Source organism: Semicossyphus pulcher, unplaced genomic scaffold, assembly GCF_022749685.1.
Source record: "Semicossyphus pulcher isolate SPU_LCO1_2020_fin unplaced genomic scaffold, fSemPul1.0.p SCAF_27, whole genome shotgun sequence".
Lineage (NCBI taxonomy): Eukaryota > Metazoa > Chordata > Actinopteri > Labriformes > Labridae > Semicossyphus > Semicossyphus pulcher.
In genome coordinates, this window is record NW_027211701.1 from 6,305,711 (window position 1) to 6,330,205 (window position 24,495).

Consider the following 24,495-nt stretch of genomic DNA (forward strand, 5'->3'; position numbering starts at 1 on the left):
TTGAAAGTACTTGAAGGCACCGTTCACGCTCTCCAGCTGTATGTAGTGCGCATGCTCATTTGCAAAGACTCGCTCGCACTCATCAACCGCTCTTAACCGTTATCCGAGCCAGGCTGTCATTTACGTCCCATCTTCTCTAACCGAACACCGTTTTTTCCCTACCGTACTCGGCGGGCCTCGTTGAAACACTCAACGGGCCAACGCACAAGATACTTCCACTGTTTTTACAAAGCAGCTTTTTTAATAGAGATTTTCCCCCTGCAATTACAAGAAGGCATAAGGTTTGTATGCCTGCGCTCATTCATTCTCTCCATCCCTCCCTGTGCGACACCACTGCTAATTTAGCAAGCTAACCGTTGCTATCCACTTATTTCTGCAGTCTAAGTACATCATTTCTGCCACCATTTACTTTAAAATACATTTCTGACGAATGTGTTTTTAACGCAAGGCCACGTTTAATTAGTGGGCTCCTTGTATAAGCCCATTAATGTACGAGATAAGCTTTTGTTATGCTAACGTTTGCTGTTTATGATTCGCACCGTCCAGCTAGCCAGCTAGTTGGCTAGCGGAGCAGGTGCTGCAGCCAGAGCCATTCATCTGTAAGAGTTTTGGACATTGCGGTGTTTGGTGGCAGCCATGTTATCTCCATAACCCTGTCCTGTGACCCTTTTATTAATAGTTTCAAAATTTAATTTTTTTTGCATGAGCTTTTATCACAACGTCATATATATATAAATTTGCCTTGTTGAGGTTCTCTGTTTTTACGTCAACCAGGGACTGGTGAGGGACGTTATTCCATACACATATACTAAAACTGTAAATAATTGGTTGTAGAAGCTGAAAGATAGACCAAAAAAGCGATTTTTTTATATTAAATAATTGCCTGTTGGGGATATATACAGAAGCCACTGCTGATAAAATAAATTACAGTCAGCTCCTCCATACACAAATGAGCTTGTCTTAATGTATTGTGGGATGAGATGACGTGTCACAGACAGTGGCACCTGCTAGAAAAAATGCCTGGTTATACTTTTGCCACAAATAGATTAATTCTTTATAGAGAGACCTTACCCATGTTGCTGTTGATTGAAAGAAGGAAAGATGTTATCGAGTTTATTAGCAGTTTATTTAGCATTTTTCTCTTCATGTCATGCCTGATTGTTGGTGCTGTTTTAGCTCCACATTTCTGTTCTCAGTCAGTACTCAAGGTGTCAATATTTGCACTGGTTAATCTAAAAATCTAAAATTGATTTCTTCACAATTTATGCCTCCAGTCCCTCCATAGCATTATAACCACTGACTTTGTTCACTAACCCTGACATACTTGACATGTCATGAAGAACAGGGAGGCTGTGGGGTTTGTAGTATTTAACTAGTAGAGGGTGTGCTGCAAACCGTTGATTTTACTGTTGTGGTATACATGATATGCACATTGAAAAAGCTATGTTTATCCTTTTCTATAATCAAAAAGTAATGATACAGTTCCAGAGGTGTAACAGTCCATTAAAATGGATTGATGCCCAGCAATTCAATGACATGGATACAAATTTAAAACATTGATCCATATGCTCATATTTAACATACACTTTTATTTTAAAAGGCACCTCTGTGTCACATTTTTCCATCCAATTATTTAATATCTTGAATGGATCCTGTGGGACAAAGGCTAAAGGATTTTTGTATGAAGTGTCTATATTTTACAACACAGTCTTTATTTCATTAACTGGACAAGCTTTAGATTATTTTAACATGCAGGCCTACATATTTTCTTTATTCTCATATCAGAATCAAGTTATTTCAGTCACCTCTTCATGCGTGAGATGTGGCCAAGATTTCTCACAAACTGTTGCCTTGTTTGCTTTCAGACGAAACATATAAATAGAAGAGCATTATATTGATGCTTCAAGATCGGAAGGCTCCTAATAGTGGTTCTTGTTCATCATCTCGTCCTTGTGCTTATCCAAATCCTTTTGATCATCCTGCGTTCTGATGTAAGCTGTAGAACAACAGCAGTATGGGAATTAAAGTTAATTTAGAATTAAGGAAAACGTGCTGCTGTGCTGTCTGCAGTGATGCTTTTCAATTCCTGCTGCTCACAACGAGAGTGAGCAGGTGTGGCCCGATCAATAGGAGGTCATTAAAGCTGTTGTTTGGTGTAACAGATCTCTGAATTGTACCATTGTTCAGCAGAGTCCCTTTTAAGGTTTGAAATGCAGATGAGGACACACCCAAAGAGTGTCATCTGATGTGTTGCTGCTACAAATAAGGACTTTTAAGGATGTTTTGGGAAAAAAGACAAATCGCAAATAAGGCTAGTTGCATCTTACAGATTTAAAAGCTCAGATATATCTGGCAACTGGGTAGTGAAAGTCTGTCTTTATGATTTACCTGGTGTGAATTACATTACAGCAGAGAGGGGCCAGCCTTAAGCTTTTTAAGGAGGTATAGTGTGAAAAATGTGAGATAAGGATGTGATCTGAGAACACACCAGAGAGCACTGTGTATTAATGTGACCTCAATCTCTTGATTTTCCTCCCTCACCCTCTCATCACTCCATTCTTCTTTGCACTTGTGTGCTATATTTATATCATTGACCCCCACACAAACATCCCGCCGCTCTCCATAAATAACGTCTACCTCACTACCACCTGCCTCTTCTCCCCCACCCCCTGCTCCCACATCCTCCCACGCCACACCTTCCTCATTCTGCTGCTCACACCACGCTCATCTCTGATGCCCTTATCTCACACTCTGTTAATCTGCCTGAGAACCCCATGTCCCCTCCCTGTTTTTACCCTGTACAGATGAAGTTGGACAGGGGTTGGATGTGGTGCGTGCTACTCCTGTCCTCCCTGGCTGTGGCAGCATTGGGGGCCGAGGAGAGTCAGTTAGAGGCAGATGTTTCTGACATTGATGACGATATGGGCTTGGACGAGGAAGATTTAAAGGTTCTGATGGGTGAAGAGGAGGAGGAGGAAGAGGAAGCCACGGTGATGGATGACGACAACTCTGATGAAACAGATGGCACGGACACGGCAAGAGGGAAGGCTGGAACGGATGGAAATGTCTCCTTCCAGGTCAGGGTCAAGTAGGCTGCACCAAACCCTTATTTTATCATTATTATTGTTATCATTATTAATGTGATGACTCTTTTTTTGACTGATTTATGGATTATTCTTAAGCTTTTATACGACATGAATTGATTTAATAATCGGGGTAATACGCAGCCATTGCAGCACACCGATGCCACCAATTGACTATGTTGATGAGTCACCCAAGCCCTAAGGTCAAGTAAAGGTCACATGTGGAAGTGAAGTGTATTAGGTTGCAAAGCTGTGTAAGCAGAAAGTTCCCTGTATGTATTTGTAATGTTAACACTTTATTAACCAGGGTTGGAGTGGGGTTTGTAATGTAATAGTTTTTATGTTAGTGTGTTTGTGAAAGCATATATATTGTGTACATATTATGTTCTTGATATGGAACCCAACAAAAGTGCATGTTGCTTTGTAAGGTTATGGGAATCTGAATAAACAACATTAATGACCTGTATATCAACTTGTAGATTCATGTTTTTGTTTCCCAGGTAACATACAAGACTCCTGTTCCCACTGGAGAAGTCTACTTGGCTGAGACGTTTGATGATGGAGCACTGGACAGGTAAAGACTAAAAACTTGCCACCAAGCTCTCCTAAATACAGCGTAATACAGCATAAATGTTTGATGCACGCTTGGAAACGAGCCGTTTCCTTTTGGAAGCTAAGGGTTTTGTGACGTTGATCTCTACAGATGGCAGCTGTCAAAGACAGTGAAAGGGGATGCAGATGAAGAAATTGCCAAATATGACGGTTTGTTGCTTTTTTGTTGCTCACTTTAATCCGATCTTGTGCCTATAAGAGTCTCTACGGAGTCGCAAATTGCTGTCTTTTACCTCCCACATGTTTCTCATGATGATACAAATAAGATTTTTTTATAGATTTATTATTTACAATAACAGATCTTATATTTATAGTTTCGACCAACAGAATAATTTATACAACAGAATATTTGTTAGATCTAAGATCAAAACGGCGCGGCTTGAGTCACTGAAATAGTGTTTGCAAAGTTCTGTTCACAAAACTAAAGGTATCTCAAGCAGAGACTCTGCAACCTCACATCCTAGTAGTTAAGCTGTCAAAAACTATTCTTATAACTAGGGTTGTTTTTGATAATTTGATACTTTTCGATACCATGTGTTTTATAAATAGTACTGAAACATACCAAAAGGGTTAAAACATTCACATTTTCAACCCAAAGCTGCTGCGAGCAAAAAGAGATTTTGTTTACAGACTGAAGTCGCACTTCATCCTGCCGACTGTGTGTGTTTGCTTCACCCTCCAGCGGACTGTTCTCATTCACAGAATGGCAAATTAAGACATTTTGTCCCTTTCATGTAAAGATGCAAAAGTTATGATAGTGTCTGTTGCAGACAGAAAGAGAGAGCAGAGCAGAGAGACAGACATGTTACTTTGGCACTATCTTTTTATTTAGTCCAGATCTACAGACAGTTGGTTGAGCTCCAGACCACTGCCCAGTGGTTGATGTCCAGAAATGTCCCAAACACAGCAGAATAATAGGAAACATGGTATAACAAAGGAAGTGCAGATTATCTGCAGATACAGACACCACCGCACACTTCTACTGGATTATGAGTGATGATTAAGAGGAAATATTTGAATAGGGATCTATACAATATTTTTGGGGAGAATCCTGCTCATTAAGCCTTTCATTACTATCAACAGTATGTCAAATGAGCTGGTATATTTTTAGGTGGTTGGGAAATTAAATTAAAACCAAGAAAATTACCTCATTTTTTGTTCCTAGGACTTCTATTGTTGTAAAGCAGAAATTTGTGTCAATAGAAACTACATTTTAATTATTTATATTTGAATTTGAGTCACATAATTTGAATTTGAATTAATATCCAATGAAAGAACGAATTCCAATGAATTTTAAACTGAATGTAATATTCTTCAAATTACACATTCAGTTTTTGCAATTCAAATTCAGCTTACTTGAGACACACATCCGGTGGACGAGGAAGAGCAATCAAGTGCAGATTGACAGCACTGCTTTTTGGCCAATCTGTGTTTTTAATTTGAAATGGTAATTATTGGTATTATCGTACCACTATTCTGTGGCAGTTCTGGCAGGTGACTGTATCTACGGATAGTTCAACTGGAAGGTCTCAGTAGCCACCAGAAGTAATAATATAACTATTAACATTAATCTGAATTCAGTTTCAGAATATTACATTTAGTTTCAGGTTTATTGGCATTTCAAATTATGTGATTCAAATTAAAATTTTTAATTAAACTATTTAAGTTTAGCAATTCGAATATAAATAATTCAACTTCAGTTCCTACTGACACATATTTCTGCTCATACTGTGGTATCAAAACAGGTATCAAGTATTGTTTTTCTTTTTTTACGAGTATCATATTGAAGTTTGAAATTCTGGTAAGGTGACAATAGACGTAATTAATATGAGAATAAAACCCAGGTTGTTAAACGTCTCTTCTCCTTTCCTCTAAAGGGAAGTGGGCTGTGGAGCAGCTGAAGGAGAACAAAGTTCCAGGTGACCTCGGCCTGGTTCTCAAGTCCCGAGCAAAACACCACGCAATTTCCGCCATGTTGAACAAACCCTTTGTCTTCCAGGATGAACCTTTGGTCATACAGTGAGTTCAAGCCTGCACAACCACACACAAAGCATCATTTGTGTTTATCCCTGTGGGTTATGCTGCGTTCTCATGGATACAGGCAGACGGCAAACCGGATATCATTTTAGTGGATGAGAGCAGGACGGTAAAATGTGGTGAGGCCGGCAGAGATCACAGGCAACGGAGACGGTAAACGGCATTGCCTTCCTCTGCAACGGAATTTACAACCGGATGTGGCGTACCTCCCTATCACAATAAGATAACCCTGGCGATCCTGACAACGAGAGGCTGATCATTTTGGTTCAACAGCACCCCAAACTTTATGACCACATGCGCTTTTGTTTTTGTTGTTTCTTTTTTCAGACGCAGATCAACAAGGGATTCTCCTTTCACCATATTGTAAATGAAAGAATTAGCTTACGTTTTAAGGGAAATCTAACAATAGGCTAATTTTATGTTTGCAATAGAATGTCAATATTAATAAGCAATAATTACAGCAAATGATGACACGAAAAACTTAACATCACCATAGCAACATTCGTTATTGCAGTCCTGCCATTCCGTTGGAGTGTTTGATTACTTTTCCCGTGCCGTGCAAAAGGTGTTGTCTGCCTGCCATCTACCATCTGCCTGAATCCATTTGAACACAGCATTAATCATGGCACTGTCTTCTCCAAGAACTGACAGTATTCACTTTACTACCACTTTAAGCTACTTGATGTAGACACATGCCCAGTTGGATGACAGGTAAGCTAGGTCAGGTCAGGCTCAGTATGATGAAAGGATTTCTCGGATGGACCCCGACTGTCTGACTCCTGCCAGGGACAATTTCTCTGTGCCATGTGGAATGCAATCAAACAACCAGATTTCGTTGTCATTAACTGCAATTAACAGGTTGAAAGGATGCTTAAATAACTAAATTATGATGCAGATTTTGGAAAAAAAAGTGAAAGTTCATGCTTTGTGAGGTGGCAACATGACAACATTCAAATGCTGTTTTGAATGGAGGTGAGATGGACCTATAGTTATGCAAGCTCAGGACACCAGTTAGATCTCTACCTCGTAGTCTTTTACAACATAGTATTTTCTTTTTTTCAACACTTGCTTAAATAGAAATTGAATGGCTAGTTTGGGTGATATGAATTAGCAATTTTTCATTTACTTTGTATGTTATCAAGTCAAGAACAAAACAAACATTGTTTCCTTCTGTGAAGGAGCTATTTATTTGTTCTTAGTATTTAGTTGTGTATTTATTTCACTAATAATAAGTAGTATTGTTTGTTTGATTATTCTAGGTGTTTGCTTTATTTAGAATATTTGTTTAGTTTAATCATAATTTTTTTTTGTTAAGTATATTTAGTTTTTTGCATAAGTGGTATTTTGTTTTGTTTAGAAATTGGGGTAACACTGTGGACATCTGAGTTTACATATGTAGGTAGGCAGGCAGGTAGAGGTGGGCCTATGGTTATTTACCAGTGCAAGAGAGGCAGCAGGAGCCATGATTTCTTTGTTCTTTTGTTTGCTTGCTTATTTTTGGGAAAACAAACTGGACTTGGATGCTGGTGCATCAGTAGCACTTTGATTATGTTTGATTTAATGTTAGTTTTGATTTTTCGGACAAATGGTCACTACATTCTGGTTGCAGGTATGAGGTGAATTTCCAGGATGGAATCGACTGTGGTGGAGCATACATCAAACTGCTTTCAGACACTGACAATCTCAATCTGGTTAGTTTACATTCAACCCTTACACCTTTTATAACGTGTTTAAATATGATTTGCACTGTACAATTACAGCTGACACAGAACCAAGAGGCTTTTTGGTGGGCGGTTCAAGAACCAGAAACAACTACATACTCAAAATATTCCTCGTCTGTCTTGTGATTGTGTGGTAGAACTGGGTAAAGATCATCTGGATTTAGACTATGTTGACTTCAAATTTCACTTAACTTGAACTCTTATTTCTTCTGCAATGAAGGAGCAATTCCACGATCGCACACCCTACACCATCATGTTTGGACCGGACAAGTGTGGAGAGGACTACAAGCTGCACTTTATCTTCCGCCATCAGAATCCTCTGAACAAAGACCTGGAGGAGAAGCACTCCAAGAGGGCTGATGTCGACCTCAAGAAGTTCTACACTGACAAGAAGACCCACCTCTACACTTTGGGTTGGTAGACTATGTAAAAAGAGAATACATGTTTTAACAGTACCACACTGAAGCATAAATATTGAAATGACACGTTTTTACTCATATTTCTTAAATGTTCAGCCAACATTTTTCCCTGTTGTCAGTCCTGAACCCAGACAACAACTATGAGATGTTCATCGACCAGTCCAGTGTGAGCCGTGGCAGCCTACTGCAGGACGTGGTGCCTCCAGTCAACCCACACAAAGAGATTGATGACCCAAATGACTCCAAGCCGGAGGACTGGGACGAGAGGGCCAAGATTCCTGACCCTGAGGCAGTGAAGCCAGATGACTGGTGAGTACAACCTCTACACTTGTAGACAGTACAGATAGTATTTCAGATTTTGCATGTTTGAATGTCAGGGCCTCAGTGACTTCATTTATAATGTGTGCGCCTCAGGGATGAAGATGCTCCAGCAAAGATCGATGACCCTGACGCGCTTAAGCCAGAGGGTTGGCTGGACAACGAACTAGAGTTTGTCTCTGATCCTAATGCTGAGAAACCAGAAGACTGGTAAATGCACATTCACCTCCTAAACAAACTTAACCAGCCTTTAAATTATGTTACAGCATTTATACTGAGCAAATGATCCAGCCTGACAGCTCTCCTCTGTGTGCAGGGATGAGGAGATGGATGGAGAGTGGGAAGCCCCGCAGATTCCTAACCCAGCCTGTGAGACGGCCCCTGGCTGTGGGAAATGGAACCGTCCAAAGATCAACAACCCCCAGTACAAGGGCAAGTGGAAAGCCCCTCTGGTGGACAATCCTAACTATCAGGTAACTGTGAATACAACAAAAGAAGTCAATCTGCCTTAAGAACCTTTTGTTTTATGGCTGAACACCTTTTCCTAACCACTTTTCCTTGACCTTGATGGAAAACGTCATGAGGTCAGGGAAAGGTGTGAGGAGAATTCAAAGGGAGTAAGGAAAAGACAAACGCAGTGCTCAGATAGTCCGACTGCACTTACTCAGGGCGAATGTGACTGATGTCACGTGGTTCTGCCGTGTAAAAAAACTGCAAAGACCGCATCTATCGACCGGTGCTTTCTTACCTTGTTAGTTCATGCAGTCATAAAAATGTGGAAAACTCAGTGAAAAGTTTGACTTCATTATGATGTTTACAGTGTTTGAACCAGTATGGCCGTCAGGACGAGGCAGCCATTAGCAGCAACAGTCTGAGGACCTGAGAACACCCAAAGTGAAGTGTTCATGTCTCTAAACGTGAACTTCAAACTTCTGCAGCCTTCTTTAAGATTAAGACATTCATAAAATCATGAATTTTATGAATGTCTCAATCTTTTTTAAAGATGTTAGATTGAGGACACTTCCCAATTTCACGTCCACGGGTGGCTCCCTTTGTTACAGTTGTAACGCTTGATTTTCCTGGCTGACGGTTGCTGTCCTTTTTAGACTGTTTGCCTTCATCTGAGTGTCCAATTTGTTTCTTTTTCTTTGGATTTTTACTTATTTTTCAAGTTGTATCTGTAGTCATCCATATTTTCTTTGTTTGTTCAGCCATAGTAGATTACTGTTTACTCGCAACACTTGCAGAAACCGGAAATGCAGCCACGTAGCTCCGCCTACCCAACTACTGCTGGGTGATGGAAAACACGACACCAACTGGGCGCCGCTTCAGTTTTTTTTCTGCGAATGGCGCCACAGACGCCCAGTCCGTAATAATACTAAATACTGCAAATGCTAAGGTTTTCATCAGTGGGCCATTGGCTCAATCACCATTGTGTTACCTCATTCGGCGATAGATAGTGACTTATCAAACATTTATTTACAAGAAAATCAGAGATTATCACTTTAAATCACCTATTTTACTGCATTTATGTTGCAAAATCATTCTGTTTGTTGTTTCTGTTATTTGTAATACGATTTTGTTCTATCTTATATTATCTTTTACCTTATTTGTATTATTATTATAGTCTACACTTGTTCTGTCTTACTATGAGCTGGTAAGTAATGTGTGAAGCACACTCAACTGCAATGTAACACACTTCACCATCACTGGTGAATATTATTCTTTATTAATCATATTTATGATAGGCAAAATAACGATTGCGTTTTAGATATGAACCAAATCAATGTCTTCAAATTGAAGAAATAACACTTCATAGAGGCACGTGGGGTCAACTGACATCACCTGCTCAGCAGAGAAACAGAAATAGAGACACGTTCTCTGGTAGTAAATCCCACCTGTAAATGACTGGTGTGTAGGCCTACTTATGCTTTTGTTTTTTTCATGCCATTCTGAATGATGTCCGCATTACAGCAGTCAGCCAAATGACAGTTAACAATGTTTGGAACATTTGACAACACAGACCTGTCCTGTATGAGGTGCTGTTTGTTTGTGCACCAGCTGAAACCACCCTGTGAACTCTTCCTTCTAATTGTTTCTCTCAAGGGAGTCTGGAAGCCACATAAGATTGTTAACCCGGACTATTTTGAGGACCTGCAGCCTTTCAGGATGACACCTTTCAAGGCTCTGGGTTTGGAGCTGTGGTCCATGACCTCAGACATCTACTTCGACAACTTCATTATCACGTCTCACAAGGAGGTGGCCGACCGCTGGGCCTCTGACAGCTGGGGGCTGAAGAAACTGGTGGCCAGTGCAAACGAGGTCAGTGTGATGCTTTGTAAGGGTAACAGGAACATGCAGCAGCACATAAACAGACACTTTCATTGTCAATATGTGCATGTAATTTACCACAGGGCTATCAGTTTCTGAGAGGCAAAGGATCTCCGTTGCTTACTATTAACTCTTTTTTAATCTGTATTTTTCAGCCAGGAATTTTTGCTCAGCTGACATTGGCAGCAGAGGAACGGCCGTGGCTCTGGGTGATCTACATACTTACAGTTGGCCTGCCTGTGGGACTGGCTGTGCTCTTCTGCTGGCCAAAAGTAATGTGCACCTTAAGAGTAATAGATTAATTGTATGTTTCTGATCTCAGAGAAGCACACCAGAAACCCCGCTAAAGCTGACTGTTATCCTATTTGTGTCCTAGAAATCAGAAGACGACTATGTATACAAGAAGGTTGATCTTCCCCAAGCCGATGTAGAAGAAGAGGAAGAAGAGGATGGGGAAGAAGAGGAGGAAGCTGCAGACGAGGAAGACAAAGCAGCTGAGGCTACAGAAGGAGCAGCAGCTGCTGGTTAGAGGGTCAAACACTGGACATTACTGTTTTTGTTTTCTAATCGTATTTTTAAACTGTGATCATCTTTACTCTCCTTCTCTCAAAAGCAACAGCAGAAGCTGAGGAGGAAGAGGAAGAGGAGGAAGAGGAAGAGGAGGAGGAGGAGGAGGACGACGACGACGACAACGACGACGAGGGAGCAGTTGCGGGAGGTGACAATCTAGAGGGGGATGAGGAGGAGGAAGAAGGGGAAGAGGAAAGCAAAACTCCTGAGAGAACATTAGAAGATGAGGTTGGTGTCATTGTGTTAGTCCACACTTTTTGTAACCCTGTCTGTCTGCAGATAGACACATTCTTTCACTCCTTCACTGTTTCCCTTAGCTCATTGTTGTTCCAGGGATTTTACCTTCAGGAATCCTCTTGTAGTTGATTCTAATAAGCATTTAAAATGTCTCTAGATGGTGATAATTTCATTCATTATATAACTTTTCCTTGCTCTCTTTTATTCAAATCTGTACCACAGCCAAAGGAGGGAGGAGACGTCGCCGAAGAGAGTCACAAACAAGCTGTGAGGAAACGGAGGGTACGGAAAGACTGAAGAGGTGAACCATTTGCCCATGGTCTCCTTGCTCCCCCCAATGCGGAGGAGGTGGAAGGGCCCTCTCTGCTGCTGCTCTCCCCTCTCTGAGACAAGCAGCATGATATTCCTCCAAACTACCTGGTAGCCTTCAGTCATCCTGGCTGCCCTATCCACATCTCTTCTATCCCCTCAGCTATACCCATCACAGGTCTGCAGTCTCCCACACCACATCCTGTCTCACCCCTCCACTCGTCTTGTCACTCCTTTCTGTCTGCTCGTTGAACTATCGGATGAATCCCATTGAGATTTTGTGCATTTGCCCTCCTCTATCTTGAGGTTTCTCTTCTTCTTTATACTTTTTCTCTTCTCTAAGCCATTCTTGTCTAAATGCCTGCCTAAGAAGCCCCGCCTCTTCCACCTCCCCTGTTCACCCTGCCTCTGCTGTGAGTCTTCTCTGAATACATGCCATCATAGATCTACCAGAGTGTCTCCTGTGAGAGTGAGGGCAGCATAGAGCTTCTGCTCTGCTGTTGCCTCCAGTCGTTCATACCATTTTACAGCGTATCATAGGGGCCACTTCTCAGAAGTTAGACCTTATTCTTGTGTCCTTTGTTTTTAAGAACTCGTTTGAGGACACAGTTTGACAAAGTTCCTTGCTTGATCAAAATTGTTTGGGTTTGTTCGAGGAGGAGAGGTCGCCAAGGCTGTTTAAGATGTTGCGGCAGATTCAGCTGATAAATCGCCTCAGCTTAGATTTAAAATTTAACTTACTCAAAAAAAAAATGATGTTCTGTTTAGATTTTAGGTAGTTTGTCAAGAGCATCAGTTACTTTTATGTGTCTTTTGCAAAGTTATAGCAGTTTAAGAATTAAGGATTAGCACTGATAACCTTATTTATTTGTTTGTTTTAAAATTGTTTTATGCCAGTATGAATATAGATTTGAAGATGCAGTGTTTTGAGTGAAATGAGATACCACTGATTAGGGCTGCACGATTGTGGATAAAATGAGAATCACGATTTTCTTGTTTAGAATTGAGATCACGATTCTCTCTCAATTTTCTCAACTTAAATGTTTATTGCACTCACCTGATACAAAAAGAAAGGCAGCAAAAAATATATAGGTGCCTGATATAGGACCGGCACATCAATTTTGGACAACAGAACGAGAATGCTTCTGTTTTAAGTGCTTCAGTGCAAACGCTTCTTGAATCTGAAACTGAACATGAAAACAATAGAATAGAACAGAATTACAGCTGCACGATATTGGAAACAACATACATTGCAATATATTTTTGTTATATACATATAAACATACATATAAACAATTAACAGAGATACTTTTTTATTATTTGGGACTTTTAAGTCTATTTGCTGATAATAAAACAAAACACCCTCCTACTTTTATCACTCTTGGTTCAGACTCTGACGCCTGCAAGAAAAAGTAGAGAGCACAGTTGGAGCGACACAGTCTTTATAAAACAAATACTTATAGACTTGTGGGCTCCAGTTGTGTTATTAATATGATATGTCATCAAACATTGCTAATGATGATCAAATATATGTTTAATCAGCCCAGTGACAGTCACTTCATGAAACGAAAAATCATGTCTCCTGTTTCCTGTCGGTACACACAACCTGCACGCTGTGTCAGAGTCCCATTAGCTGATCCCTGGTGTAAACAATGGAGCCCTGGCTCGCTTCTGCCAGGACGGGAATCGAACCGATAAAAGTACTCCAAACACGTCAACAACAAGAAAGTGCGTAGCCATATCTTATATACCACCATCTTCTGGATTCATTTTGTCATTTTATTTGTCCTTAGTAAGGACAGTAAGGCAATATAATCCTCACTCAACTTTGCTCACACTGTTCTCTCACATGTGTTCGTTTTGGCCAGTTACTGCTGCTCTGCATCACGTGGTATAATGCCGCATTGTTAATGGCGTAGAAGTATGAATCGAGATCGCAATTTTATTTCGATTAATCGTGCAGCCCTACCACTGATGTGTTGATTCTGGGCTAGGTCTAGGTTGAAACACTTTACCGGTGTAAAGTTAACAATGAAAACACTAACTTTGTAAGTGCTTACAGTCAAACAGGTCATTTGAAATGCCTTGGCCATCAGTTGGCAATAAGACATTTAAAATCTGGGTTTCTGCAGCAAACAGCTGAATAGGAAACCTGTGAAAACATGTCTCATTCAGTCAGTGCACAGCAGAGCTTTCCCACAATATCTAGACTAGCTGCTTCAGATTCTAGATGGTTGCCTGGGGAAGATGTTGATGCTTATTTATTAGTTTTTTATTATTGTCTCAAGCTTTTGTAGTTCATAATTTTGCCAGATGATGGCAGATATCCCTGTTTACATTTGTTTGCATATTGTACATTGCAATTGAAAATAAAATTATTTAATACAAAATCACTTGTCAAAAGCCTGGTCAAATGTGGCACATTATTTACTTTATTTATAGAGCATGATTTATATATCACTCAGTTGATCCTACCAATACTGATGGCCGATATCTCACAGTACTATCACAGTTATATTTTCTGATGTGCACTGAAATCAAATATTTTTAAAAGAACAAATGCAGGACACAATGCTTGGGCAGATTTAGAAAAGTCATCATGTAGTCGTGCAGCGCACATAATAGTTTACAATACTCTTAGTCTGTCTGCTGCATACGTAGCAGAGCATCTGCGCGAGAATTAATTGACACTGTATAATATTCTCGTATAAAGTTATTAAGAAACCAGCCTTCTGAGTACCAATGCAAAGTCATATCAATGCAAAGTAGATGCAATCTAAAAGTAGTAAAGGTCTATTGTTAACGTCAAAAATTCACTACATTGGCCGCTATATTAAAGCTCCTGTGAGGAGTTTTTTGCTGGTTATCAAACAGTCGGAATTTAATTCTGATTACTCTATATGACCTACTAAAGCAAACCAGACCATCAGCAACAACATTGATTATTTCTATATAGTGAAACCGCTGGAGGAGGGTAGGTGTCAGACGAAGAGATTAACTGCACGATGCCTTTGTTTACATTTTCCAGGGCAAAAATTTAATGTGAGTGATACATGTGACCGTTAAAGAAAGCAGGATGACTTTTTTTTTGTTAAAACTCACTTGTCCACAGGGGTCACCAAAATCAACACAACCCTCACAGGAGCTTTAATAAGCTGAATTTTCCCCTCTTTATTGTGTATTAGTATTGTTCTCAGTCATCATTTCCATATAATTTCTCGTGCTGATGTAGGGTTTTGTACGTGACAAGACACCCAGAGACAGGAATGATTTTAGGGTTTTATTAAAACAAAAATGTTTAAAGGCAAAGGTGCAGAGTGTCTATACACAATACAGTTTGTACCAGGGTGTGTGTAGATGGGGCATATTTAGCATGCCAGGAAGAAATCAATGAAATACTATTATACATCTGTTAAAAATATTAAAATAACCTCAATAAATTACAGCATATACATTGTTTGTAGCCTCGGAATATAAGCAGTTCCTCCCTTTTTGAACAGCAACACAGTCACATGATATTTGCACAGGATTCACTACTTTGAACAGACACACTTGACCAGAATACTTTAGTTTAAAGGGAATATACACTTTTTCAAATTTTAACATTTTACTTGTCCTTTGATCCTCAATCCTTTCCTCTTTTTATATGAGGCAGCAGCGTTATAGAAGCACACACCCTCCACTCTGCTGCATACTGAGGACATCAGCACAGTTTACGGTCAGACCCATCCTCCATCAGGTGATGGATTCCAGGCCTGGTTGAGTGGATCAATAGCACTCAGAGCCTCTTTACAGCTTTGTTTCTTGCATGCAGGGTTAGTCTCTGCATTTATGACCCTACCATCTCCTTTGTCACTCTCACATTAGATTTTGAAAGGACACATTGAAAGGGCTACAAATACTTTAAATACAGAAAGAAAATCTTGTGTCAAATCATACAATTGGATAAAACATTGTTGATGTTAGGTAAGACCCACGCTTTAGTTTTAGTTTAAAACTTTTAGTCCTCTATGCTTTCACTTCCACTAGTAGTTCCACCATGGACAATATTTCTTCACCCTGATTAGAGATGACAGTTTAACCGTTAACATGAACAATTAAAGTTATACAAGATATGTGTTTACATGCCAAAGTGGTTCTGCCTGCGGTGAAGCACATTATCTGCTGGAAATATCACAGATGAAGAAGTTATCTTTTTAGTGTGTTAGTAGTGTTTAGAGTCTTTCAACCATTGAGGCATTCAATAATCTTGAAATCTATTAAGGTCTCCAATAAACAAGTTATATCAGCCATTAACTGGAGATGGCTCACTCGTTAACTACTTCCATCATCAGCTCTGGGGGGAAAAAGTGTGTTTTTAAAAAACACATTAAAAGTCTTCTGGATGTAGTCTGATGAGGTATGACCCTTAACATGGTTATTTTAATTATCATTTAATTATCAGATCTCGTAAATATGGGATGGTAAGTATCATAATCAGAGATGTGGTGTCTCATTTTTATTTTATTTGTATTAGATTCTTATTTTCTATAGAGATAACTTTAACCTCTTTCTTCTATACATGAATGTGCTTCTGTAGATATAAGACAAAATAGGTAAACTACACATGTTCACGAAGGCTTAAAGAAGGTATGTATGTGTAGGTCACTATATACAATATACTTAAATCATGTAGCTCATCAGTCTTCATCAATATTAGTCTTAATAAGACAAATTATTCATTCCGGAAATGATGTAAGTAGCTAACTAGCGAGCCAACATGCTTTCCTCTCATCTATGTTGGGAGTTTCAAATGTGCAGAACTTATCGGGGAGGCCAGTTCTGTTTTTCTACTGCCCTGTTTCTGTCCCCTCCTGAACACTCATTCATGGCACCTAATGTTCTGCCAACGTGGGGAAAACATGCTCAGAAAGAATATAATTTACTCAAAAAAGACAGGAACAGATATAAATTACATTAACCAAATGGTTTGGACTCAATAACTTCATGTGTGGCTGTATTTTCTCCAACGTCAGACAAGACATATTTACTGATCACAATCTATACAGAAAATCTCAGAAGTTAAGAAACTCTTAACTCTGATGGTAGACCACGTTCACCATTGTAATCTTTTTCTTTAATTTTTGAGTAGAAAATGTTTTCCAACCAGACAGAAGTGATGAGATTAAACGTTTACATGGTCATTAGGGCTTTCACTTTTCTATTGAACTGACGATCGAAGGTTTACACATTCCAGTCTCTTCCGTTTGAGGTGGTTAAAAGAGGCATTTCTGTTCTGATTGGGCTATTATTCTGATTTGGGCTGGAATAATAGGGTCCCTGTAAACACAGTTGTTGCTAAGCACTCAGTTCTACCTGTATATATTTTGTATCCACCTTCTACTGATACATTTTTTGTAGATTTACATAATCAGCAATTCACTTACTATTGGTGGAATGACATTACATGATGCATACAAAACTCACACCAAAAAGAATCCCATTCAGGAGATGTAATATTATTCATACATGCGATCCAAATACCTTTTCCATTCTCAGTAATACTGTTCAGTTTGCAGTCAAGCTTTACAAAGACATGATGACATCCAAGACCTGCCAAAAACTCAGATCCAGCTGACGTAGAAAATACTTTACAAAAATAAATAAATAACATAAAACAGAGTTGAAAATAAGGATGGTGGTCAAGCAGTATTCGAAATATTTTGTGGGTTGCTTTGGCCCCCTAACAGGACAGTTTGAGACAGAGGCACTGTCAGGAGGTCAGGAAACCGCAGAAACTCAGGATAGTCTTCAAACCGAAAAAAAACAAGCAGGTTAAACAGGGTAATGGACTATTTTGCAGATACTACTTTGACAGGGAGGATTAAGAAGAAACCCATGTACAAATGACCCTTAATCACTTCATATTCTGGTTCCGTTTTTGTGTTAGTGATTAAAGGGTGAAGTCTACCTCTTCGGTGGTGTGGAGAGGAAGCTGCTGCAAAACAGACCTGGGCCAGACTAACATTAAATGTATCTACCTCTGAGCCTGGGGGACTGGTAATAGGGTCGGTTAAAAAATTTTCATGATTAAATAGTTAGTTTCGACACAGGTAAGGGAGCTCTTACAGTTACAGAAAATGCCCTGGTCAGGTGACAACACAAAATACTCTCCATGGCTCCATGTGGGGTTTCCTCTCCCGGCTGCTGCAGTTCAGCTCATTTCCTCCCTGACGGTACCTCACTTCCGTTTGCTCTTAGTGTCGGTGGTCTGGAAGACACTGGAGGCAGACATGAGATTCTCGATGTACTGACCCAGGACCTGATTCTCTGACTTTAACTTCAGGTTCTCCTCCTTAACTGCGTCGACTCGTGCTGACAGATCTGAAGCAAAAAATAAAGAAAAAGGAAGTTAAAAGAAAGCATTCAACACTGCTGCACAAATCCCACAGCACCCACACACAGATGTACAAAGAGCTGGGAAATATATTAATGTAATGTGATTGATTCTAATTGTATTGCACAATGTGTAAAATGTCCTCATCAGGAAAATTAAGTTATGACAGCATGTTCAAAAAGGTCATAAATAGGGATGTACCGATCGATCGGATGCCAATCAAAATCGGACAATATAGTCTCTAATAAGCGTCTTATTTTGTGTCTTTGCCTTGGCAAAGTTTAAAGCCAAAGTTTAAAAGTTGGGCAACATTTATCCCAGGGAAGTGATTAGAAGTTAGTATGATTCAGTCAACTGATGCAAGCACTCGCTTTACAAGGAGGAAATCCCCCAGCATGCGCTCCTTCTGCTCCAATAGTGCAGCATCACCGCTCTGTGACACAGTGATCACAGACACAGACACGCTCCAAAGACAGCAGTCTGTTTAAAACACTATAAAAAAATCATAATCAACGAGACAGGGATGTGAACGACTTAAAATGACTAGATCGCACTCAGTCTTCTAATTTATCAGGATTCACATTTTTTTCCCTTTTTAACCACAGCAGACGAGCAGATCTCTGTGTTTCTCCTGCTCTGTACCTGGCTCAATAAGGTCGCGATCTGTCCTTATTTCCGCGCACAGTTACTATAAAGTACGTCTCCACATGCTGTGAATGACACGAGCAGGAGCTGTAACTAGCGAGCAGTTCATTATAGTTCAGAATAATGCAGTGCGAGGAGGACACAGACGTTTAATAACGTGGATCTGTGTGATAATCACGCGGATCCATGATCGGCAGATCTCACTATTTAAAAAATTGGTAATCGGTATCGGCCCTAAAAATCCTGACATGGTGTCAGTCATGGTGAATTTTAAATGTGCATCTATGAGAGGGATGGAATGAAAAAAAAAAAGTTGTCTGTACTCTCAGTTTGTGTTTTTACAAGATATAAATGCGAGAGGTGAAGGTGCATTTTGAACTTGAATGGGATTTTCTGTGTTTTGGGGAAAAACATTGAATGTAAACATGACTTGATTTCTGTGCAAGAAAAATGCATTGTTACATAACCAGCACTGTCAATAAAATCAGTTGTTGCAGTTAATTGATGACATTTGAATGAAACTGTCCTGTTCATCATCTTATGCAACTCACCTTCACACTTCTACATCAATGTGAAATTTTTCAATTTAAGAAATATTTGAGATTTTCCAGGTTCCCAACTTGTGCTGGTAAAAAAAAAAATGCAATCTGCTGGACAACTGTTTATGGTGTTAGTGAATGCTGAAAAGAGATGGGAGGAGAGGTACAGTAAAGTGAGTGCATTAGCACAGGACTCCAAAACGGGAAAACATCCAGTGTTTTAAAGCTCTATGCTCACAAGACCGTGAAAGACTGATGTGTATTGATAGTGAGGAGAGAACAATGAGAGTGTTTGGGCTTGGGTTTGTATTAGAAAGGAAGAGAAGGATTGAGATGGTTTTGATTATGTTATCCTTTTTTTGTATGCGTGTTATCAATACTGAGACTGAAAGCAACAACTAAAATTATAAACTCAAAGAGTCTGCCCTGTAAAGCAGCAGCAGCAGCTGACTGTCTGCAAAGAGTAGCAGGAGTCAGATTTCACTCATCACATGATGAGAGGAACCACATAAAGAGGCAGTCAGCCAACAAGATGAAGGCAGAGGATCTGACCTTAAAGATGAAAGTAAGCGCTCTACAGATGCTGAGTATCATCAGCTAATACTTTGTCTTGTAAAGTTCCTTATCCTAGCATCACTAACCTTAAAAGGCTTCAAGAAAAAAAATATCAAAATACATGGACAGCTGTTGTTGACTTTACTAACCACTGAGGAAATGTTCCCATCCTGTAAAAGACAGTAAAATTAAATTAGTTTGGGTGTTACCTTCCAGTGTGTGCTGGAGTTCCAGAACTTGATTTATTAACCTCGTCTTCTCCTCCATCTCCACCTGGTTCTCCATGTCTCCTGAAGCAAACACAAACAATCAGTGCTTTATCAATCAATCAATCAGTTATTTATATTTAATTACAACTCTTAACATCATTGTTATTTTACAATGCACCCCTCGGACATAAGCCCTTTTTACACTGCCAGTTCAAGACGGGATTATTACGCCTGTTACGCCCTGTCTTCTATGTAAAACGCATGGAGGCGGCTTTACGCCGGTGTTCTGTGGTTCAATGTAAAATGGCAAAGGTGGCATAACGCTGACGCTTCGTTACAGCGCTGTGGCGGAATTGCAATGTAAAAAGGGCTATAGATGTAAGCAGACGTACCATCTATGTCGCAGTTCATGATGAAAAGCTCGTTCTCCTGTCTAGTATACAGGGCTGCAGATCCACTGTCCGCTGTAAAAGAAAAGGGACAGATACTTTGAGATCATAAAGCATTCATACTGATAACAAAACTTATAATTTCAGTGATTTGTGCTGCTTTTAACTTTTCTGTTCATATAGTTAGTAGCAAATACAAAACTTCAGTGCATGTTCATAACTTATATTCTAAAGTTCAATTAATTCACCGTCTGGTGTTCTTAGACTTCATTCATCATTTGAATACTTATTCTTGTTATGTTCTGATAGTTTTAACCATTAACCCTGGTGTAAACTAGCAGGCTGTGAAAACAGACTGAAGGTATTTTATCCCTGCCTGCTGGGGCTGAGGGCAGCACGGTGGGAGCAGACACCGCACCCAGGTCCACGCTGTCAGATGACGCCGATACTGCTGACCTGAAAAAATATTATTGAAATTCCTGTTGCGAGACAAACACTTCCTCATATATGGGAAGACTTTATTGTGTCTGTCTATTTTGTAACATTGTCATGTATATTGCCACTGAAGCCACAAATAAACGAGCAAGTAACGTAAAATGAAACAGCTCTTTCTTCATCAACGTAAGTCCAGCAAATTAATGCAAACATTCTGAGACAAAGTTGTATTATCAGATACCAGCGCTGTTAGCATTCTGTTACGGTCACTTCTTTAATTCTCATAATCCTTGCTCATCATTTCGTCTTCCTGTAGATGGGACATCTTCAATCACGATCACGAACTACTGCTCCCTCACGAGCTCTGCTACACTCGCCTTTTCCTCAGTTCGCTATCCGTAAACAGAGATTGAGCCAACTCCACGATAAAGCTTGAAAATCAAAGGATATCGATACTGCATCTGCAAAAATGCTGTCATAAGTAGAATCACACCGTAGGGTTATACAACGTGGAGAGGCTGACAGCAGCAATTCGGCTAATATTTGGAATATATTAGCCGAATTGCTTAGCAGAGAACGTGTCCGATAATGGACGCTTGTACATTAGCAAAATAGCTAGCTACGCTAACTACATTTATGCTAGCTACGCCAACGGAGCTGCAACATATCAGAACAATTTCAGCAACAAAATGCACGGTGTGCGTTTGAAAGAACCAAAGTTAGCCGTCTACTAAGTATTTTATTTAAAAGAGCCTCTCTGACAAAACATCACATTATGTGACAACGGGCATCGTCCAGACTGGTGCTAGCTGCTACAAGCGAAGTACTGCTGCTAGCTAGCTTTAGCTTTAAATGGAAATGGGAAAGCTGCCTGGGATTTAGCTTCATTTAGCTTCACAAAACTTTCTGTCGCATAAAACAATTAACTTAGCATATGTCGGCGTTTAAACTCACCCAAAGAAAGGAATGTCTTCTCCGTTTAGCGGAGTTAGCCTGTTACCAGACCAGACACTCTGTGATGATGATTTTGATGATGTCTGGTTACTTCACCCATCAATATCGTCACCCCGACGTCATTGTGTGTGCGTGACCATACCGACCGACAGGGGGAGCACCGACACGCTCACACTTGCACTCACACACACACACACGCACACTTACTGCAGTGCTAACAGATGCTCAGGCGTTCATTCATTCCTTATGGTCACATACATACGCACAGTCAGAGCAGCAGTTGGAAATGAAAACCTTACCAACACTTCCATACCCACAAGATCTTCATGTGTGTGTTTGTTTTTGTGCACCTTTGAGCAGCTTTCTGTCCACCTGTCTGTGTGCATGCATGGAGTGGTTGCAGGATGGTGTGAACATTATATTTGTCTGTGTGTTTGGTATCCATGCAGCCGCTGTGCTGCGTCTCTTCTTGCTTTGAGGAGTCCATATGCTGCTGCTTGTTAGAAAACTAAACCCTCTCGACACTGCTGCTTCAGCATATAGCCTTCTATAAACAGTCCTACTCTCTACTATCATTTCTGAATATGTGCTTCCAACTTTTCCTGAGTAAACATGTAGGCCTATTAATAACAAAGCTTTAGTAAAAACATAGGGCATGCAAGCTGTAATGTAGTTGCAAATAAAAATATGTTGGATTGGGCCTTAAGGATTGTTTGAATCACAGCAGCCACAATTCAGACCAATCAGAGAGCGTTGAACAGTAACAAGCTTGCAAGGTGTTTGAACAAATAATTCTAACTAAATGTTCATTTACTTGCTTTTTCTTGAGCCTTCAATCACATCTTAATGTCTCCTGAAAAAGTTGTCACCATCAAACCTGTAGCAATAGTTACATGAAGCCTGTGGGATGCTGTTGAAAGCTATAAAACAAACTAGTTATAGGACCAAGGTTTAGATTATTTTACTCTTTCAAAGATCAAGAGTAACTTTCACACAGTTGTGAAGAGTTCTTTTTTTGTCAATATGAAGCCTTAACTTTGCTGAACAGCAGCCCCTGCTGCGATATTATTGAATTCAAAATATTACAACGCTAAATGCTAAAATATAGAAGAGAGGGAACTTACTCAGTAATGTCAACCATACAACAGTATCCCTCTAAAGTTAGCTAAAACCTACCTCCATGAGCCATTTATCTTTTCTAAAAATAGTTAGGCCTACATAGTATCGCTTTAAAGCAGCTATTATTTTATGTGTCTGAAACTACAATGTGAAAGGAATCACTTGAACTGCCACTATTTGGATGAAAAAGCTCAAAAAACCCAGTGGACACTACCAGCTCAGCATCAAACTGAATATTGGACCAAAATTCATCAGGTGGTTAAGATATGAAAATGTGGCTCCTTAACTGCTGGATTTGTAAAACAGCAACTGTTTGCTAAAAGTTTACGATATTGAGTTTTTAGTGTTTGTTTCATTTTGTTGAAGATGTCGGTCAGGTCACTCATACATCTATATTAGTAATTGTTACAACACAGAAGAGTGCAGTGTGCAAGTGTTAAGATACAGGTTGATACTATTAATTCATATGGTAAGGATTTAGATTGTGAAATGATCGTTCCCCATGGTAAGTCATATGTTCTAAACACGTAGTTTAATTATCTTTGTCCAATTTAAATGGAGTTATAGGAAAATTACTGTGTGTGCATGAACACACATGTTTAACAAACATGCAGTGAACACCAAATACAAAGCAATGCAGCTTATGTAGGAGCCACACCTCAGCCCTATCACAGCGCACACTAACTGTTTGTTTCTGCATCATTGCTCTTTGTTCAGTCACATTCCTTTAATAATGGCTCCAACTGCCTGTCATGTGCACTGTTATTTACAACAGCATACAATGAGTACATATGCATACATACATACATATTTTGGCAGAATAGAGTAATCACTTTACACCTGAGGAGCATGCTACATATGGAATTGCTATTGCTTATCTATATGACAGGAATTTGGAAAGGTAGAAAGTAACGCTCTTGGAATTAAAGTTTGCAGAATACTTTGACTGTTATTTTAGCTGCAGAAAACAAGGATCTGTACTGCAATTACTTTTGAGTCTATAGAAAAGTAAAGGGCAGAAAGCGACTAACTTTAAATAAAACAAAGAAAAACAGTTACTGAAAAGATCATGGCTTTACCTGTGTCGTCTGCCAGAGAGATGTTAGTGAACGTCCCGTCATCCTCATTGACCTCCGTCTCCATGACCGGAGCCTCCTTTACTTCCTCCAGCTTGCCTTCCTTCTTGCTGTTACCTCGCAGACTCATTCATCAATGTTGGAACCTTCCAGAATGTTGTACTTTCTCTCTTTAAACTTTGCTCTTGTTTCACCTCTCTTCCTCTCTTCTTGTCTGTTGGCCCTGCCTCCACACACACCTGCTGCCTGTCACGGCTACCTACCTGACTGGTGGATCAGGTTACACATCTGTCATGGGAATTGGTCTCCATGGCGACCACGGGTCCCAAACATGAGACAGACCGGCCCAGCAGGAAAACTATCAGGGGTCAAAGTTCAAGTCTGCTCTCGTGCAAAGGAGCCATAAAGACAGCGCACACAATCGGTCACACATTAACCTGAGGAGTAAGAGTGTGCTGGTAATGAGTGCATTTAAACACAGTCTGTTTGTTTTATCTGCTATTTTTATTCATTATGCTCAAAAAATCAGTATAATGTCATAATTATTCACATTAGTTCCAC

The 24,495-nt window shown here is 39.8% G+C and overlaps 2 protein-coding genes across 5 annotated transcripts; one reads left to right on the top strand and one right to left on the bottom strand.

The window, feature by feature from the left end:
- Positions 1 to 126: 126 nt before the first annotated feature.
- clgn (calmegin) lies at positions 127 to 14,021 on the top strand. Of its 3 annotated transcripts, none has more exons than XM_069677015.1 (15): positions 127 to 281; positions 2,805 to 3,077; positions 3,584 to 3,657; positions 3,787 to 3,845; positions 5,573 to 5,714; positions 7,342 to 7,423; positions 7,674 to 7,866; positions 7,992 to 8,181; positions 8,287 to 8,400; positions 8,507 to 8,663; positions 10,297 to 10,512; positions 10,677 to 10,793; positions 10,898 to 11,045; positions 11,135 to 11,319; positions 11,551 to 14,021. In XM_069677015.1, exons 2-15 carry the CDS (start codon positions 2,805 to 2,807, stop codon positions 11,623 to 11,625), a joined length of 2,025 nt encoding a protein of 674 aa, XP_069533116.1. In that variant the 5' UTR covers positions 127 to 281; the 3' UTR covers positions 11,626 to 14,021. The 3 variants fall into 3 exon arrangements, with proteins under 3 accessions (XP_069533116.1, XP_069533117.1, XP_069533118.1); XM_069677016.1 differs by having other exon boundaries at positions 11,141 to 11,319; XM_069677017.1 differs by having other exon boundaries at positions 11,144 to 11,319.
- An 883-nt stretch (positions 14,022 to 14,904) lies between these two features.
- Positions 14,905 to 24,133, bottom strand: scoca (short coiled-coil protein a). Of its 2 annotated transcripts, none has more exons than XM_069676999.1 (4): positions 23,938 to 24,133; positions 20,354 to 20,425; positions 19,962 to 20,042; positions 14,905 to 18,000 (listed from the first exon to the last, which is right to left on the bottom strand). In XM_069676999.1, the coding sequence occupies exons 1-4, from the start codon at positions 24,062 to 24,064 to the stop codon at positions 17,858 to 17,860; spliced, it is 423 nt and encodes a 140-aa protein (XP_069533100.1). In that variant the 5' UTR covers positions 24,065 to 24,133; the 3' UTR covers positions 14,905 to 17,857. The 2 variants fall into 2 exon arrangements, with proteins under 2 accessions (XP_069533100.1, XP_069533101.1); XM_069677000.1 differs by lacking the exon at positions 23,938 to 24,133 and adding an exon at positions 21,740 to 21,829.
- Between the last annotated feature and the right edge of the window lie 362 nt (positions 24,134 to 24,495).

Bases quoted from the DNA above. Each gene is read 5' to 3' on its own strand.
- scoca (XM_069676999.1), bottom strand. From the start codon at position 24,064: ATGAGTCTGCGAGGTAACAGCAAGAAGGAAGGCAAGCTGGAGGAAGTA. The intron at 20,426-23,937 runs GTAAAGCCATGA...TTTCTTTTACAG, and splicing joins CTCTCTGGCAGACGACACAG to CGGACAGTGGATCTGCAGCC. The intron at 18,001-19,961 runs GTAACACCCAAA...TTTTTGCTTCAG, and splicing joins ACTCCAGCACACACTGGAAG to ATCTGTCAGCACGAGTCGAC.
- clgn (XM_069677015.1), top strand. From the start codon at position 2,805: ATGAAGTTGGACAGGGGTTGGATGTGGTGCGTGCTACTCCTGTCCTCC. The intron at 5,715-7,341 runs GTGAGTTCAAGC...TTCTGGTTGCAG, and splicing joins GATGAACCTTTGGTCATACA to GTATGAGGTGAATTTCCAGG. The intron at 7,867-7,991 runs GTTGGTAGACTA...CCCTGTTGTCAG, and splicing joins GACCCACCTCTACACTTTGG to TCCTGAACCCAGACAACAAC.